The following is a 20,068-nucleotide window of genomic DNA, read 5'->3' as shown; positions in this document are numbered from 1 at the left end:
TTCCTAGAGCGAATAGCTGAAATAGAATCTGTTAGAAACAGAGAAAGATTAAACAGAATTGTTGATTTTGATGTGAAATATTTATATTTTTGGTATTGAACAAAAGATGGTAGTCTGCTGTATGTTTTAGGGTATGCATATATATAGTTACATAGTTGGTCAGGTTGAAAAAAGACACAAGTCCATCTAGTTCAACCATAAAAATAAATAAAAAATATCATACAATCCCATACCCACATTTGATCCAGAGGAAGGCGAAAGACCCAAGCAAAGCATGATCCAATTTGCTACATCAGGGGAAAAAATTCCTTCCTGTATCTAGAGGCAATCGGATTTTCCCTGGATCAACCTTACCTATAAATGTTAGTACCCAGTTATATTATGTACATTTAGAAGAATCCAGACGTTTCTTAAAGCAATCTACTGAGCTGGCCAGAACCACCTCTTCCACATTTTCACAGCTCTTACTGTGAAGAAACCTTTCCGTATTTGGAGATTAAATTTCTTTTCCTCTAGGTGTAAAGAGTGCCCCCTTGTCCTCTGTGTTGACCGTAAAGTGAATAACTCAACCCCAAGTTCACTATATGGACCCTTTATATATTTGTACATGTTGATCATATCCCCCTTAATCTCCTCTTCCCAAGAGAGAATAAATTCAGTTCCTCTAATCTTTTCTCATAGCTGAGCTCCTCCATGCCTCTTATCAGTTTGGTTGCCCTTCTCTGCACTTTCTCCAGTTACCCTATATCCTTTTTGAGAACTGGTGCCCAACATTGAACTGCATATTCCAGATGAGGTCTTACTAATGATTTGTACAGGGGCAAAATGATATATCTCTCGCTGGAGTCCATACCTCTCTTAATACAAGAAAGGACTTTGCTCGCTTTGGAAACCGCAGCTTGGCATTGCATGTTATTATTGAGCTTATGATCCACCAAAACCCCCAGATCCTTCTCCACTATGGATTCCCCCAGTTGTACTCCCCCTAGTATGTATGATGCATGCATATTCTTAGCCCCCAAGTGCCTAACTTTACATTTATCAACATTAAACCTCATCTGCCACATAGTTGCCCAATTAGACAGTGCATTGAGGTTGGCTTGTAAATTGGAGACATCCTGTAGGGACGTTATTCCACTGCATAGCTTGGTATCATCTGCAAAGACCTACATGGTACTTTTAATCCCAAACCCTATATCATTTATAAAGGTAATAAAAAATTAAGGGTTTTGCCTTCCTCTGGATCAACTGTGGGTATAGGATTGGGTATATGGGATTGTATATTTTTTATGGTTGAACTAGATGGACTTGTGTCTTTTTCAACCTGACTAACTATGTAACTATGTATGTAACTATGTAACACTGAACCTTTGGGTACACCACCGATAACCTTAGACAATTCAGAGTAAGAATCATTAACCACTACTCTTTGAATTCGGTCTTTTAGCCAGCTTTCTATCCATTTACAAACTGAGATTTCCAAGCCTGTACCATTAGCCATGTGTGGGGAACTGTATCGAACGATTTTGCAAAATCCAAGTACACCACGACCACAGCTGCCCCTCTGTCCAAGGTTTTACCTACCTCCTCATAAAAAAAATCAGATTTGTTTGTCAACTTCTGTCTTTCAGGAATTCATCCTGTCTGAAAAATTTCCCAGCAAGAACTCCTCTGTGGTCTTTTATTAAACTCTCCAGTATCTTCCCGACTATAGACGTTAAACTAACAGGTCTATAGTTACTTGGTAAAGATTTTGTTCCCTTTTAAATATAGGCACCACATTGGTCCTATGCCAATCCAGTGGTACTATTCCTGTCATTAACGAGTTCCCAAAAATTAGATACAATGGCTTTGAAATGACAGAGCTCAATTCTTTTAGGATCCGCCGGTGGATGCCATCTGGTCCAGGTGCTTTATCCACCTTTATTCTGTCTAAATATTTCTGGACCATATCACTTTTGAGCCATTGTGGATCATTTGGGGATGTGTCACTACCACCCCCATTATGGACGTGAGCTCCCCCATGCTCCTTTGTATACACAGAACTGAGGACTGTATTTCATAATTTTGCCTTCTTTGTCCCCAGTCACCCACTCTAGATTATTTTGTAAAGGGCCTACATGCTCAGACCTGACCTTTTTTACTATTAATATATTTGAGGAATTTTTGGGGGTTTGTCCTAACATCTTTTGCAATCTGTTGTTCGTTTTGAATTTTTGCGTCCTTGATTTCCTTTTTACATATTCTGTTATATTCTTTGTAACATTTAATAGCAGTTTATAGCTTTTTAACTTTGGCTGTGAGCCACATGGGTTTTTTTTTTAACTTTTTAAACTTATTTCCCATGGGAATATACTTTGCAGTGAGTTCACAAACAGTCTTTTTGAAGAATTCCCATTTCTGTTCTGTGTCCATTGATGCCAATATTCCATCCCAGTCTAAGTCCTGGAGAGCAGCCCTCATCCTTGGAAAATTTGCTCTCTTAAAGTTAAGTGTTTTTATCTTTCCCATATGTGTTTTTTGCTTACAGCTAACATCAAATGAAATCATGTTATGGTCACTGCTACACACATGTTCCTTTATATGAACATTAGTAATAGGCTGTGCATGGTTTGAGATTACCAGGTCCAACAGAGCATCATTCCTAGTTGGGGCCTCAATAAACTGGACCATAAAATTGTCCTGTATTAGGTTTATATTTGTTTGCCCTTTAACTGTTCCAGCAGTGCCATTACTCCAGTCAATTTCCGGGTAGTTAAAATCCCCCATTATTATCGCTGTCCCAGCCCTTTCCATCTGTGCAAGGAGCCGAGTCTCCTCCACCTCATTAACATTGGGTGGTCTATAACAAACTCCAATGATTAACTTTGAACTACGCACATCTATATGCAGTTCCACCAATAATGCTTCAGCCACATCACACTCTCCATCAATTAGATCCTCATTCACAGTCACTTTGAGATCCCTTCTCACATAGAGACAGACCCCGCCACCTTTCCTTTTTACCCTGTCTCTCCAAAAGAGTGCATAGCCAGGAATATTAATAGCCCAGTCATGTGAGGAATGAACCAAGTTTCAGCAATACCGATTACATTGTAGCTCTCATCGTGAACGAGAGCTTCCAACTCACCTATTTTGCTTGGCAAACTTCTGGCATTGGTGAACAAACACTTTAATGCATTATTACATTTTGCTCTGATGTTTTGCATATCTTTTTTAGTAGTACAAATGGCACTATCCTTTCCAATAGTTGTTTGCAACATGGGAACTTTTCTTGTCACCTGCCATAACCCTCCCTCCATCTATCCCCATTCCACCCTCCATTAATGTCATATGCTTTTATATACACTATATTACCAAAAGTATTGTGACACCTGCCTTTACACACACATGAACTTTAATGACATCCCAGTCTTAGTCCGTAGGGTTCAATATTGAGTTGGCTCACCCTTTGCAACTATAACAGCTTCAGCTCTTCTGGGAAGGCTGTCCACAAGGTTTAGGAGTGTGTCTATGGGAATGTTTGACCATTCTTCCAGAAGCGCATTTGTGACGTCAGGTGCTGATGTAGGACGAAAAGGCCTGGCTTGCAGTCTCTGCTCGAATTCATCCCAAGGTGTTCTATCAGGTTGAGGTCAAGACTCTGTGCAGGCCAGTCAAGTTCCACCACCCCAGACTCACTCATCTATGTCTTTATGGACCTTGCTTTGTGCACTGGTGCGCAGCCATGTTGGAACAGGAAGGGGTCATCTCCAAACTGTTCCCACATAGTTGGGAGCATGAAATTGTCCGAAATGTCTTGGTATGCTGATGCCTTAAGAGTTCCCTTCACTTGAACTAAGGGGCCAAGCCCAACCCCTGAAAACAACCCCACACCATAATCCCCCCTCCACCAAATGATTTGAACCAGTTCAATATTGGATCCTACTGACTAAGACTGGAAAGCCATTAAAGTTAATGTGCGTGTAAAGGCAGGTGTCCCAATACTTTTGGCAATAAAGTGTGTGTGTGTGTGTGTGTGTATGTGTGTATATGTGTGTGTGTGTGTGTATATATATATATATATATAATAAGGCTGTGGAAATTAATGATTAATTCCTCGATTAATCGTTAATTTTTTTGATCGGTAGGCTGCCTGCCCTGGGGCCGCTTTGGGCCAAGCTGTGACTGCAGCCCAACGCTCCGCTTTCTCCTCCTCCTCCACTATATGTCATACACAGTCTGCGGGCATCTCCCGCTGTGTGTCTCCGAGCTGAGTGTGAAAACTTTGGCCGCGCTGTGAGAGAAGTCCCGCCCTCCTCCTAGATCAGCTTGTGTGATAGACGCAGTGTTCTGTCTATCACACGAGCTGATCTAGGAGGAGGGCGGGACTTTTCTTACAGCGCGGCCAAAGTTTTCACACTCAGCTCCAAGACACACAGCGGGAGATGCCCGCAGACTGTGTAATCCAGGCACAGGCACTGACTACAGTGAGGCTGCGATTATGGGCACGGCGAGGCTGCGATTATGGGCACGGTGAGGCTGCGATTATGGGCACGGTGAGGCTGAGTTTATGACGTGTGACGTCCTAGCCATGCCCCGCTAAGTCCGGCTTCGGCCGTTGCCATAACGGTGCTAAATCAGCTAAAAAGTAGTTGGATCTCTATGTGCGTTATAATTAATCGAAATTAGTGGATTAATCGATTTTTAAAAATTGATTAATCGAACGTGAAAATTTTGATCAGTAACAGCCCTAAAATAAATATATATGTTTCACTATTTCCTGATATGGGCATTTTACTTATTAGTGACCCTTTTATGTCTCTATACAGCTCTCTACTCCTGTCTGTCACTAAATATACCCTTGTGAACTTGCCGCTTACAATTATAATCTCTGCTGGGTATGATTAGTGGTTCAAGGTATGTTATTCCCAATGATTATGGTGCCATGTACCAATGGAGAAAGGGCAGTCTACAGAAGCATACAAGTCTATGAAGGGAAGTCAGCTATGAATTTTATCTCTTTTGGTTCAATAAAAATACTTCTAAAGGTTCCTGTGTGACAGTCTAAACCATTCCAAATGTATAAAGTAAAATTAAAAATGTGCCTTATCCCTCTTGAGTGAGCCAAATCATCCTCCTTGTGTACCCCATGCAATCCTCCCAGATACTGCAGTTCACGGCGGGGGGGGCTGGGGGTGGTGGTGTTAGCAGCAGTGGCAAAGCTGTCAATCCAGAAATCAGTGGGTAGGACTAGGTGTGGCCAGCTGCTATTTGATAAGCTACAGGTTTGTGAAAGCAGCTGTGACATTGGTAATAGTCACATCTTCTTCAATCTTTTCCCATCCCACTGTAGTGCAAGCAGACACCGCCTACACGAGAGCCACAATGCTGCTCTAATTTAAGAGCCCTTGCACACTGGGGCGGGGGGCGGCGTCGGCGGTAAAACGCCGCTATTATTAGCGGCGTTTTACCGTCGGTATGCGGCCGCTAGCGGGGCGGTTTTACCCCACGCTAGCGGCCGAGAAAGGGTTAAATACCACCGCAAAGCGTCTCTGCAGAGGCTCTTTGCCGGCGGTATAGCCGCGCCGTCCCATTGATTTCAATGGGCAGGAGCGGTAAAGGAGCGGTATACACACCGCTCCTTCACCGCTCCGAAGATGCTGCTGGTAGGACTTTTTTTACCGTCCTGCCAGCGCATCGCTCCAGTGTGCAAGCCCTCGGGGCTTTCACACTGGAATGAAAGCAGCGGCACTTTCGGGGCGGTTTGCAGGCGCTATTATTAGCGCAATAGCGCCTGCAAACCGCCCCAGTGTGCAAGGGCTCTTAGGATTTTAGGAGCAATGCAGTAGGGTTGTCACCCCATTACAGGAGGTTGCTTGAGGTGGAATTCCCTGGTGGTGTCAACAGATGTTTTTGAAATGTTGCTGCAGCACATATATTATTATACAGGATTTAGATAGCACCGACAGTTTGCACAGTGATTTACAATATAAGGACAGACAATACAGTTACTAAAAAGGTTCAATACAGGAGGAATCAGAGGGCCCTGCTTGTTATATACAGTATCTCACAAAAGTTGAGTGCACCCCTCACATTTTTGTAAATATTTTATCATCTCTTTTCATGTGACAACACTGAAGAAATGACACTTTTCTACAATGTAGAGAGTGTATAGCTTTTATAACAGTGTAAATTTGCTGTCGCCTCGAAATAACTCAACACAGCCATTAATCTCTAAACCACTGGCAACAAAAGTGAGTACACTTCAAAGTGAAAATGTCCAAATTGGGCCCAATTAGCCATTTTTCCTCCCCAGTGTCATGTGACTCGTTAGTGTTACAAGATCTCAGGTGTGAATGGGGAGCAGGTGTGTTAAATTTGGTGTTATCACTCTCACTTTGCCATGGCACCTCATGGCAAAGAAGTCTGAGGGTCGCCAAAGAATTTGAGTGCATGTGCTCAGCCTCATATCCAGAGGTTGTCTTTGGGGAAATAGATGTATGAGTGCTGCCAGCATTGCTGCAGAGGTTGAAGGGGTGGGGTGTTCAGCCTGTCCGTGCTCAGACCATACGCTGCACACTGCATTAAATTGGTCTGCATGGCTGCTGTCCCAGAAGGAAGCCTCTCCTAAAGATGATGCACAAGTAAGCCCGCAAACAGTTTGCTGAAGACAAGCAGACTAAGGACATGGATTACTGGAATCATGTCCTGTGGTCTGATGAGACCAAGATAAACTTTTGGTTCAGATGGTGTCAAGCATGTGTGGCGGCAACCAGGTGAGGAGTACAAAGACAAGTGTGTCTTGCCTACAGTCAAGCATGGTTGGGGGCTGCATGAGTGCTGAGCATGATCCCCTACCTTTGGAGACTGGGCCGCAGGGCTTTATTCCAACATAACTAGGGCTGCAACTAACGATTACTTTCATAATTGATTAGTTGACCGATTATTGTAGCGAATAATAATCTTAAAGTGTGGTGTATAATTTAGTTAATATGTAAAGTTTAGGGAAAAAAAGCCATTTGTTCCTAAATATCTCTATGCAGTAGTAAATATAAATAAGCAACTAATATGGTTAGGGAGCAAAATCTCTAATCCACTCTGCGAAGAACAGACAGAAGACATATACTGTATATACTATTAGAGGTTGAATCTGGTAAATATCGGACTCAGATCAAATTTTTTATTCAAAGAAAATAAAATAATAATTAAAGACGGTTTTGTAGATTTTCAGACAGGACTGCAATATATTATGTATGACTGACTCCCTTATCATGGGCAGGTGGCTTGATGAAAACTACCTGCGCCTGTCATCACTTATGCACACTGTCCCCACTGATGCTCCAGGCTCCTCCTGCCTTCAGAGTGCTCCAATAGCAAGCTGCAAAGTATAGTATGGAGTGCTTCTATAGCAATTTAAAAAAACTTCTGCCTTTAGAACCACTCACTTCCTGCCAGGACTACATGTCCCATGAGCCATTGCTCCTCATATATTTACATTCATAAGTTCTCAAGCACTTACTGACATGTATAAATGGTGTACTGAGCTGTATGTGTGCTTCACTGTATTTTCTGATATTTAAACAACGAATGCATTCTGTATGGTTGGCCAATTAATCGATTATGAAAATAGTTGACACCTATTTTCATAATCGATTAATTGTCGATTAGTTGTTTTGTCCTAAACATAACGACCCCAAACACACCTCCAAGACGACCACTGCCTTGCTAAAGAAGCTGAGGGTAAAGGTGATCGACTGGCCATGCATGTCTCCAGACCTAAACCCTATTGAGCATCTGTGGGTCATCCTCAAATGGAAGGTGGAGGAGCGCAAGGTCTCTAACATTCACCAGCTCTGTGATGTCGTCATGGAGGAGTGGAAGAGGACTCCAGTGGCAACCTGTGAAGCTCTGGTGAACTCCATGCCCAAGAGGGTTAAGGCAGTGCTGGAAAATAATGGTGGCCACACAAAATATTGACACTTTGGGCCCAATTTGGACATTTTCACTTAGGGGTGTACTCACTTTTGTTGCCAGCAGTTTAGAAATGAATGGCTGTGTGTGGGGTTATTTTGAGGGGACAGCAAATGTTCATTGTTTATACAAGCTGTACACTCACTATTACATTGTAGCAAAGTGTCATTTCTTCAGTGTTGTCACATGAAAAGATATAATAAAAAATGTACAAAAATGTGAGGGGTGTACTCACCTTTGTGAGATACTGTAAATATTTCTTCTAATTGTGAGGTCCTATTTCTACTTTAATTACCACTATAGCTTCCCGAGCAGTAGCGTAGCAGTGCTTAGGGGTGGTCTGCAAATCTCTGGGTGCCAAATGTAGGAGGTGGAGAGTTTTCTCTGCATTTTGCTGCATTCACTTAGGAACAAACTGGGCCCGTGCATACATGAGCAGTATGGCAGTGACATGAGTGGGGCAAAGCACCCTGATGGCAGTTATCTTTACTCCACAAGTTCAGGTTCTGGGGCAGCACAAGCGATGCCAAATTGGAATACATGTTGCAGCACACCATTGGCTCTCAGGACTACAGGTCACAGCAGAGCATCCCTGGTAGAACAGTTTCCCTTGTGGGATTACAGGCCTCAGCAGAACATACCTTGTGGGACTACATAGCAAGTAGTGAGAGGCCTGGCCACTTTTCCTTGTGGGGGTGAAGGGCAATGGCAGATTTAGAGGAAATCTGTGGTTACAGCACACTGCTTCTTCTTGGGTAAGTGCCCTCTCAACTGACTTGGACAGCAAGCATCCCTATATACAAGTAAGCAAGCCCTGTCTCATTGATGGCAAAGAGTAAAGGGATATAGGGTGCAAGGACTTCCACGTACCTTATTCAGGTAGAGAAGAACCTAGGCGCATCGCTCAGTGCAATGTATCCCTTAAGGTCAGCACGTTCCATGCAGCTCTGACTCCCTTTACCTATCTGGTATCTCCTTCCTCCAGAGCACTTTCCTCAGAGATTCCCTTTGTGGCAGGGGAGTCTCTGATATACCACAGAACTTAAAAAGCTTATTTTGTTTGGCGTGAGGTTAGGGGATTTCATGCCAAGTATGGCGTGGGTCCCATCCTGGTTTTTCTGCTGTCTGGAGTTATTCTGAGACTGGCCTTGAGTACAGTCAAGAGTCAGATTTCGTCCTTGGCGGTTCTCTTTGAGACCTATTGCTTTACATCCCTTGGTATGTACCTTTGTGAAACGTGTCATGCATACTGTTTTGCTGGTTAAGATTCTGTTGACACCGTGGGACTACACCATACTTTCTGTATTTAAGATTTGTCAGTTTGATGCCATCCGAGATATTCCATTCATTCCTTCTGGGGTATTTTTCTGGTTGCACCTCCTGTAAAGTACCATCCCTAGTATTTCACCATGACTATGTGATTTTACAGACTCGGCTGTCCTTTTTACCTATGGTGGTTTCTTTTCATCATCTCAACTAGGCCATTGTGTTTATTTTCATTTCGTCCTAGGTTCCTTCACACCTTGAATGTGGTTCATAATATCAGGTTTTTCCTGATGTCTATTTCTGGAATTTGTCAGTCTGTTTCCCCGTTTGTGCTTCCTGAAGGCCCAAGGAAGGGTCACACAGCTTCCATATCTACCATCTCTTAGTGGTCTTCAGTGCATACTTTTACAAAGTCTTACCACATGGATGTTCCAACCACTACGGATGTCACCTTTGGTCAGCAAATTTGGCAGGTTGCTGAGTGAAGTTTCTAACCTGTTCTAGTTCCGTTGTTTGGACCTTTGCTTCCTTCATTTTCAGTAGTTTGGGACATTCCTATTGTAATGTTTTTTTGTTTTTTTTTAACCAGAGTTTAGTGTCACTTTACCTAAACTTTTCATAACTTCCTGTAATTCCCTGTTCAGCAGCATACAGAGTGAGAAAAGGTGGGTCAGTACTTTGAGCCAGTCAGGCTGTGTTGTAGAGTACAGAGCTGATCAGAGCAGTGAGCAGAGAGGGAACTCCATCATTTGCTGCAGGTCCTTCTCCAGTCAGCAGGCTGAAAGAGCATTTTTGACTAAGCTGTGCTGCAGCTACATTGGAATTAGAGGACCCGGGTCTGCCTTGTGACATGTATGGCTATACAAAATTACAAATTAATTGACATCCAGGAATTAAGTCTATATTTTACAAATATTAAATATTAAATTTTTCTGGACTTTAAGTCTACTATTTTTTTTTTGTCATCTTGCAGTCTTAAAGTTATAACCAAACTTTTTTTCTTTTGTTTTAGACCTAGTCGAGATGGATTAGAACACCTGTCAGTTTTAATTGTGGTCTGTGCCCCTGTTAAGGAGATTCACGCTCTCTATTTGTCCTGTTTACCATTATCATTGACAGAGAAAGTAAAAGAAAATCCCAAATTTTGGGTTGTCCCCAGAACAGTAATAGAGGGGAAATCTTCCAGTGGGGACACTGGTTCTGGTGACCTGGGGGGCCCAAAGGAATTCCCTTAATTTGCAGGGATTTCTCTCACTTCCTGTTTGGCTATGGGAAGGAAGTGAAGGGAAATCTCCGCAATGGAACACAGATGGTGGAATAAAATCTGACAACCCTCCTTACTCTATCCAAAATAAATAAAAAGTTTTGCCTATCGTTCTATTTTAAATAGTAATTCATGTGTTTGAGTTTATTCCTGATTTTTTTTTTTTTTTTTAGGTAGTAGAACTTCTCATTTTAATTTTGATTTTAAGTGAGTGCAGACTGAAACCGGAAAGTAAAAAGGTCCCCCTGGAATAGATAAGGGAGGTTGATATTTTTCACTGGTGGAGGAAATTCCTGATAAATGGAATAACTAACAATGTCTGACCTTAACTGCAAGGCAACTTTTTTTTTCCAGTTTTAAAGAGCCACTAAATAAAAAATACATGTTTATGTGAAGAAATATTATAAAACAAAGTACCTTTTATACACCCTCTACCCTTTTATTCTGCATTAAAAAAATGTATTCCCAATTGCTTCATACCCACTGAACACTCCAGCGCTCCTCTATGAGCAGAATTACAGTCATGTCATTCTGATTCTTTCCTGTGAGCCCATTGTGGATTCTCCATGACTGAGCAGCACTGATACATCATTATGTGAGTGCCACTCAGTCAGGGAAAAATGGCTGCCCCAATGCCATTGGAGGAATAAGAGAAATTACTGGTGAAATCATCAGACTTTCTAGAAGACTGCAGAAAAAAGGTATGTATTTTTTTTTTAATGTAAATTCTAGAGTTATGCTTTAAACCTGAACTACAGGCAGAGATTAAACATGAAAATTAATGTAGTTCTGTCTTATTACAATTAAAATGCAAGCAGTGTAAATACGTGAATCTGACTTGATATTATGCCCTTGCTTGTTCCTGTGCAGCAGAGTTTAGACTGAGGGAAAAGCAGCAGGAGTCCATTAGTTGTGCAGGACAAGGAGCCAGTCAGTTGTGTTGTAATGCAAGGAGCATGTTGAGAGTGACAGAGAGAGGAGCTCATCTGTCTGACAGGGCTGTGTTAGACAGGGCTGTGCTGTGCGGTAAAGCTGTGTAAAACTCAGAACTGGATGGACAGAAATACAATGTATTTGACAAAACAGCTCACTTTTATGTAATGTATCTGTGTATTTAGCTGTTTGCCTCTAGTTCTTCTTTCATTTTATTTATTTTATTCTATCTTTTCATGTGACAACACTAAAGAAATGACACTTTGCTACAATGTAAAGTTGTGAGTGTACAGCTTGTATAACAGTGTAAATTTACTGTCCCCTCAAAATAACTCAACACATTAATGTCTAAACCACTGGCAACAAAAGTGAGTACACCCCAAAGTGAAAATGTCCAAATTGGGCCCAATTAGCCATTTTTCCTCCCTGGTGTCATTTGACACATTAGTGTTACAAGGTCTCAGGTGTGAATGGGGAGCAGGAGTGTTAAATTTGGTGTTATCGCTCTCACTCTCTCATACTGGTCACTGGAAGTTCAACATGGCACCTCATGGCAAAGAACTCTGAGGATCTGAAAAAAATAATTGTTGCTCTACATGAAGATTGCCAAGACCCTGAAACTGAGCTGCAGCACCGTGGCCAAGACCATACAGCGGTTTAACAAGACAGGTTCCATTTAGAACAGGCCTCGCCATGGTCGACCAAAGAAAATGAGTGCATGTGCTCAGCGTCATATCCAGAGGTTGTCTTTAGGAAATAGACATATGAGTGCTGCCAGCATTGCTGCAGAGGTTGAAGGGGTGGGGGCTCAGCCTGTCAGTGCTCAGACCATACGCCACACACTGCATCAAATTGGTCTGCATGGCGGTCGTCCCAGAAGGAAGTCTCTTCTAAAGATGATGCACAAGAAAGCCTGCAAATAGTTTGCGGAAGACAAGAAGACTAAGAGCACAGATTATTGGAACCATGTCCTGTGATCTGATGAGACCAAGATTAACTTATTTGGTTCAGATGGTGTCAAGTGTGTGTGGCAGAAACCAGGTGAGGAGTACAAATGCAAGTGTGTCTTGCCTACAGTCAAGCATGGTGGTGGGAGTGTCATGGTCTGGGGCTGCATGAGTGCTGCTGGCACTGGGGAGCTACAGTTCATTGAGGGAACCATGAATGCCAGCATTTACTGTTACATACTGAAGCAGAGCATGATCCCCTCCCTTCGGAGACTGGTACGCAGGGCAGTATTCCAAGATAACGATCCCAAACACACTTCCAAGATGACCACTGCCTTGCTAAGGAAGCTGAGGGTAAAGGTGATGGGCTGGTCTGGCCAAGCATTTCTTCAGACCTAAACCCTACTGAGCATCTGTGGGGTGTCCTCAAATGGAAGTTGGAGGAGCACAAGGTCTCTAACATCCACCAGCTCTGTGATGTCATAATGGAGGAGTGGAAGAGGACTCCAGTGGCAACCTGTGAAGCTCTGGTGAACTCCATGCCCAAGAGGGCTAAGGCAGTGATGGAAAATAATGGTGGCCACACAAAATATTTACCCTTTGGGCCCAATTTGGGCATTTTCACTTAGGGGTGTACTCACTTTTGTTGCCAGCAGTTTAGACATTAATGGCTGTGTTGAGTTATTTTGAGGGGACAGCAAATTTACCCTGTTATACCAGCTGTACACTCACTACTTTTCATTGTAGCAAAGTGTCATTTCTTCAGTGTTGTCACATGAAAAGATAGAATAAAATATTTACAAAAATATGAGGGGTGTACTCGCTTTTGTGAGATACTGTATATACAGACTAGGTTCACACTTGTGCGAACAGAGACATTGCATGTGATTCATACTGCATTGCTGTGCAGATCACATGCGATGTCTGTGCAATGCAAATTCAGCTATACAAGCTGCATGGCTGAAATCACATCGCAGTCGCACCAAAATGGTGCAGGACCCTTTTTTTGATCCGCACTGGAATTGGATCGCATGGGTGTTCACACTTATGCGATCCGATTCCTGCACCATTTCACAGTTCGCACTGCGATCTGCAAACCGATCTGGGGATGTCATTAACTTTACATTGACACCTCCAGTGGTTTGCAGATTGTCAGTGTTGAACCAGTGGGCTCTAACCTCAAAAATTATGTTTTCCCAATGCTTTGGCCTGCAGGTAGCAGGATAGAGTCCACATTCTGACCACTATCCAGCGTGTTGTGTGGTATAACCAATTACTGCTATAGAGGATAATGACTTCTCGCAGCTGATACGATTGCAGCACTGTGGTTCAAGCACTTTACAGCATTTTCTCACACCTGTCTAAAACTTTTGCACAGTACTGTATATACATTGCGTGTGTATCTGTGTGGGTGTGTGTGTGTGTAATATAAATATATATAGATATATATAGATATATATCTATATATATATAGATATATATATATATATCTATATAGATATATAGATATATATATATATATATATATCTCTCTATATAGATATATATATCGATATATATATATCTATATCGATATAGATATAATTTTTTTTTTTTTTCTTACAGCCTCCAGAAGGTCCATCCTCACTACCTCCATGCTTGCCTGCAGAGACTGCTCAGATCAACCAGGGAGACTTAACTGATGCTCTTATAGATACAGGAAGGAATTGCAGAGAGCACTCAGAATCAGGTATGTTACCAGCTGTAACCAGTTGCACTTCCCATACAGTGAATAAAGATTTCTTTGTCTCATATATAACATACATTTTTTTTTTTTTTTTTTTTTAAGGTGAACCTTTTCTTCGCCAGAATTCCCCAGTGTCTGTATACCTCTTCCCTGAGGAAGCTGCATTAGAAACCAGAACTGAGACCATTGCCCCATCTCCCCCACCCCCTGATTCACGGATTTCACAGGAAAGTCTTGCAGGATCTGACACAAGTGGGGACAGTGAGTTGACAGACACAGATGATTTCTGTATCCTTGATGCACCTGGAATTGGAGTGCCGGTAGGTATCAATAGTGTTTGTTTAAATTCATTGAGCAGACCAGAATTCATATTCCTGATAATATTGGTCTTTGAAATGGTTTCTTGCTCATCTTTCTTTCCTACTCTTTCTTTTGTGCTCCACTGGCTGTCAAAATACCTGTACAGCATCTGCATCCGATTGGATGCAGCCATTGCTCAGCTGACAACCCCCCCCCCCCCCCCCTTTGATTTTTCAACCAGAGAATGACCCACCAAGCAAATTTTTGTTTGGTTCCTCAGAAACTTACTGGAATTTGGACAGTGTATGGCCAGCTTTGGAGGGGATTTTTCTCCTAACTTTCTGTTGGTGCTTCTTCCACTTTTCACTTGATCTTCTATGAGAGGACCTTTCACTAATTTCTCCATAGCATCTCATGGATTTTATCATCCGCTTTGCTTCTATGGTTCTCCCTAATAATCATGTAGTGTGAAGATGCTGCACAACCTCAGCTCAATATGAAATAATAGTGAGAAGCAGCCTAAGCTTTGACTTCTCCTAGGCTAGCTCCATGATGTGTTTCACCCCCCTCCCGGGCTTAGTCATGAAGCCTCATGGGCAGGGCGAAATGCGTGAGAAGTCGTGGCCTAGGAGTAGTCAAAGTTGAGACCACTTCTCACTATTATTTCATATTGAGCTGAGGTTGTGCGCATCTTCACACTATAAGATTATTAGGAAGAACCATAGAAGCAAAGCGGATTATTTCACATTGAGCTGAGGTTGTACAGCCTTCTCACACTCCATGCACATGCACAGCATGCTTTCTGAATGAGTATCCCATACCCCAGCACCCTTCTGAGTAGCGGATCACCAGAGCGGTAATGTCTGCCATTTTGAATGGTGCTCCAAGTTATAACGGGTCACAGTGACCTTAACAATGTTTTTTGTCTACACGTTTTGGGACACAAAACTCCTGACTGTTATTTGCTCATTTTGATAAGCCTGTGCTAAGAACACTCCCTTTTTATTTAACATACGCTTTTGTTTCATACTTGACAAAGCTGAGCATACTAGTCTCCGAAGATGTTTTGGTCAGAGGCTAATTGAAACATGCTTGCATAGAAAACCGTCCGATACTTCAGTATGCAGTACTGCCCATTTTGGCTACAGAATGTGTAGTTTTTTGGATTAAAAAAATGTTGTTGTATTTTAATGCATAATGTTGTATTCTACTTTTCAGCCAAAAGATGGAGAGCCGGTGGTAAGAAAGCTAGTGGACAGCCCAATTTGGGTGAAGGATGGACATTTTTCTAGACCTCTTGGCAGCACTGACTTGCTAAAACCTCCAGCTAAATTCCCTGTGCCAGAAACCCGTATAGTTCTGAGAGAGATCTCTGTGGTGTGGCACTTGTATGGAGGAAAGGATTTTGGCAGCAGTCGGCCCAACTCGGCCAGGGCACATTCACCAAGGTGAGGACTCTGCAGAACCATCTGTTTATGGACTTGACCACTGTACACCTAAACAAGCCTTCTTTTTTTAACTGCTTAAAAGCAAGGAGTAGATCCAGGTACCTTGAGGATGCTAGTGAAATTGGGTGTACAGTCTCCACCATTGCAGCAAGCATTATCTTGCTAAAGCGCGTTTGACCTGCTTTTTAATTAAAGGGGTCATCACCATCTGGTAAGTAGAATCCACATACAGAGCACTTTGGGTGTAATTCTCTCTGCTAGTGAAGGATTATCCACTATCTCCATTGTTTAGAAAAATTCAACACAGAAGATTTTTTGTATTTGGGACTTTGATTGCTCATCAACCTTGCTATTTTCTATTGCTTTATTGTATGTCATATTTCTATTACTGGTCATGTATTTCTGTGTGTGGCACTTTATATTTGAATCCAATGTGGCATTCTCAGTATTTGAGCACTTAATTGCACAGTCAACTGTATTGATTTTCCATTGGAGTGCCCCCTACACCCAATTTCACTAGTATCTAGAGTAGCACATCTACTTAATTAGGGGGGAAGCCATTTCTATATATTATTTGTATGGTTTCACATTTATTAATTTAGTTTGGCGCAAAGTACACATATTTTTCACTAACCTTGAGGATGCTGCATGTGAATCTGGAACTATCAGCTGTAGTTTAGGCTCAGTTAACTTGCAACAAACAACTGGCCACTGCACTCACCTATAACTGGCCTTCACAGCAGGGAGCACATGGAAGGGCAACGGATGTTTTTAACACAAACTGTTAGACAGGATAGTTTGGTATCAGATTGGCTGGCGATTTGAGCTGGGAATTTTCTTTGGTTCAGTTAACTTGCAGCTTTAATGTATTTGCCTCCCAAAACTGGAAAATCAGGATGCAGGTGTGTTAAAACACATGCCAGCTGCGTAAAGGAAACCTGTCATGAGAGATATTCCAGGTGGGTGTGCAGCTGCCTTATTAATCTACTTCCAATAATGGCAGTGGTAATGCTGTCCTGAGGGCTTTAATATTTTCACTGTCCCAGAGCAAGTATGAAGTTTGGACATTTCTTATACATGTTCCAGGTCAGAGATTCAAATTATCAAAGCAAGAGGCCCAGCATAACAACCAGGCAATTGGCATTTCTATAAAAAGCTGTGTAATGGCTGTCTGCATATTTTTTTTACACCAGGCTTCTTTTAATTAAAGGCAAATGTATGGCTGCTATACTGTATTTGTTTGAGGGAACGTATGCCATCTCTTATTGCAGCCATTCAGACTAAGGTAACAGCCAAGCTATACCCTCATGATGTTTTTATGGGAATGACTATCAAGAAAGAATGATCAAGATGTTTACCAGGAGGCTTGTAGCTACTGTATGTCATTTGACTTTACTCCATGATAATTACTAAATATATAGACATTATGGCCTACATTTATGAAGAATTATTATTTCTTTGCAAAGTTGTATAGCAGAAATTAAGAAAACTTTTTTTATTTCAAAGTTTTCGGTCTTTTTTTTTTCCCCCTTTTTTTATATAGTAATAAATAAAAAAGTGGTGATTAAATACACTTAGCTCCCAATTTCATGTTTTGGACTGACAACGCACAGGATTTTGTGGACTGAATTTACATGAAATCATGTCAACTCTACCCAGACTTTTGCCAAATTATTACGCTCTCCCTGTCATCCCCACATAATATAGACTAATTGTTCTGTAGTCCAAGAACTGGGAGGACTGATTAGGTTCCTTAATACAACATAGGAAGTGTGCACAGCTCTAAATTTCCAATAGGAACTGGATTTTTCTGCACCTATCAAACCAATATAAAATATGGTATATTTAACAGAAGAAATAAGAGAAGTTGGTTAGCGTCGCCATACACTTTCAGAGATAATTGTGTACAATACAGGCTTTTAACTTTCTACAGCCATCTATATAATATTAATACAAAACGCTGTAGCCAAAGTTATTTAGAGCACTTTAACAAATGTTCACAAAAGTTCCAGTTTTTGCATAGTCCATGGCCTTATGTGTACAGAACCTTAAAACGTTTATTATGTTTTGCGGATGTGCCCAGATTTGATTCCTCTACCACACAGGAATATTGCATTTTCTTGAGCTTGAGTCTTCAGCTATAGACAGATCCCTGGAGCAGCAAGAAATTTGTGAGAAAATTAGTTAAAGTGGATGTAAACCCTCTACTATATCCAGTGAAGTAAACCGCCTCAGATGATTCACAGGGATGAAACAAATCCTACAAGTTTTACATTTATATCTGCTGTCTTCAACTTGCTATATTCTTTAGAAAGTGCACATTGTGTTAGAGATTTTCTCTTCCTGTTCAGCACTGAGAGTGGATTCTTGGCATACAGCCAAGACAGCTGATTGGAGGAAAGGCACCCCCCCCCCCTCCACATAGGTGGAGACTTGCAGAGCTGTGCTGTGACAAGTCAAGCTCTCTGTTAATCTATTTGTAGCAACCTCCCTCAACACAAATTTCAGGCTGGTTTTATCTTGGTTGACCAAAAATTTGTCAGAAGTTATCATGCTGATAACAGAGCAACGAACAGCAGAAAGTCACAGGACTTTTGGAGAGAGATAAGAAAACACTACAGATATGTGCTTAGGTTAAATTTCATGAATCGGGTTTACATCCACTTTAAAGCGATAATAAATCCAAAACAAAAATTGAATATATTGCAGCTTATCAATTCTCCTCCTGCTTTTTCCCCTTTGTTTTCATCCTGTAATCTGGCCAGTCCTATATTAGAGTGCCCCCTCTGGTTGAATGAGCACAGGGGCACCTTTGGACAGCAGCATTGTCAGTCTAGGGGGAGGTGATTGTTTTATGTACTTGCAGATTTAGATACACTAACACATTGAAGCCAAACTCCAGCTAATACTTAGTAAAAGCAGTTTTTTTCTTTTTAGGATAAAGTTGTACATAAAAGTTGATCATTATAAGCACCCATGCCACTGTTAAACGATTTGTCTCATCTCTGTAACTGATACATTTTGGTGGAGAGCTGGTTCTTTTGAAAAACAACAAACTTACTGACTGGATCACCAGGTTAAAATAAAAGAAAAAAGAAAATGAATGCTGCAATATAAATGTTTGCTTTTTGGTTTAATACCGCTTTAATATTTACAGAGTCTTATTTCTTGCTGCTCCACCTTGCCAAATAGAAAAGTAAATTTCCAGTGATCTGAGTTGAAAAAACGGTTTTTTGTGTGCAAGTGTATTTTATTACATTGTTTGCTTTTTCTTGTTGGGTCTGGTAGGTCAAGAGCAAGCATGACAAATGCCCGTGGTTCCCCTTCCCGATCTTCTGTTACCAACCGCCCACAGAACACATGGAGGACCCAAGGAGGAAGTGGCAGGATTCATGACATATTAATGGAGATCCAGTTGACCAAAGTAAGTGTTATCCTTGGGGCTCCAGGTCTTTATGGTGGTAATAAAAAAAATGATGATCTAACCTGGTTAAGCATTTTTTTTTAAGTTATCATAGTGATTAGCTATTTGATACCCATTAAAAGACCACTACTGCTCAGTGGATTAGTGACTGTGTTTGGGAATAGTGGAAATCAGACTGGTAAAAGGTATCTTCAAACTGAGAGCTACTGTCATAGGAGTCCGCAATTAAAGAGGAAAATAAACTAAATATAAAACATGGGTTTAGACTGTGCCAGGGTGATACTTATTCATTAATCCTGTTCTGCTGTTATCTGATTGAGAAATCTCAACATGGAAAAAAATGTGAAAAAAGACAGCGCTGTGCCCAGGTGTTTGTTAAACGTATCCATCCAAAAATACAGGGAATATTAACCCAACACAATCCTATAATCTCTCTCCAATCATTTCTAATATAACAGTGATAATAATATCTAGAAAATGAGATTAAAAAGATGAAAAATATTTTGTGATGTGCGACCACACCAACACGTGATTAAAAGAATGGGTAACTGAACCCACATAAACATCTACTTAAGTCTGTGAATATACCTATATCAAACCAAAAAACAAAACACAAAAGTCCATGAAGTGTCCCAAAATATAATGCCGAAAAAACAAAACAAATAAAAAAATATTAGGTGTCAATATAATATCAAAAAAGGTGGTCAATGGAACTTGTTCACTACAAGTGTAATGCCGCGTACACACGGTCGGACTTTTCGGCTACAAAAGTCCGACAGCCCGTCCGACAGACTTTCGACAGACTTT

The 20,068-nt window shown here is 41.3% G+C and overlaps 1 protein-coding gene across 1 annotated transcript in view; it reads left to right on the top strand.

Annotated features, from left to right (window-relative positions):
• The window catches only part of ATG2A (autophagy related 2A), a 214,730-nt gene that overhangs the window by 149,054 nt on the left and 45,608 nt on the right, over positions 1-20,068 (top strand). Inside the window, exons 30-33 of the mRNA XM_073604869.1 lie at positions 13,969-14,092; positions 14,192-14,409; positions 15,608-15,837; positions 19,126-19,261. Coding sequence (XP_073460970.1) covers positions 13,969-14,092; positions 14,192-14,409; positions 15,608-15,837; positions 19,126-19,261 — 708 coding nt within the window. The remainder of the gene's footprint in view (positions 1-13,968; positions 14,093-14,191; positions 14,410-15,607; positions 15,838-19,125; positions 19,262-20,068) is intronic.

Source organism: Aquarana catesbeiana, linkage group LG11 (assembly GCF_042186555.1).
Source record: "Aquarana catesbeiana isolate 2022-GZ linkage group LG11, ASM4218655v1, whole genome shotgun sequence".
Classification (NCBI taxonomy): domain Eukaryota; kingdom Metazoa; phylum Chordata; class Amphibia; order Anura; family Ranidae; genus Aquarana; species Aquarana catesbeiana.
This window is presented reverse-complemented; position numbering and strand designations above follow the sequence as displayed.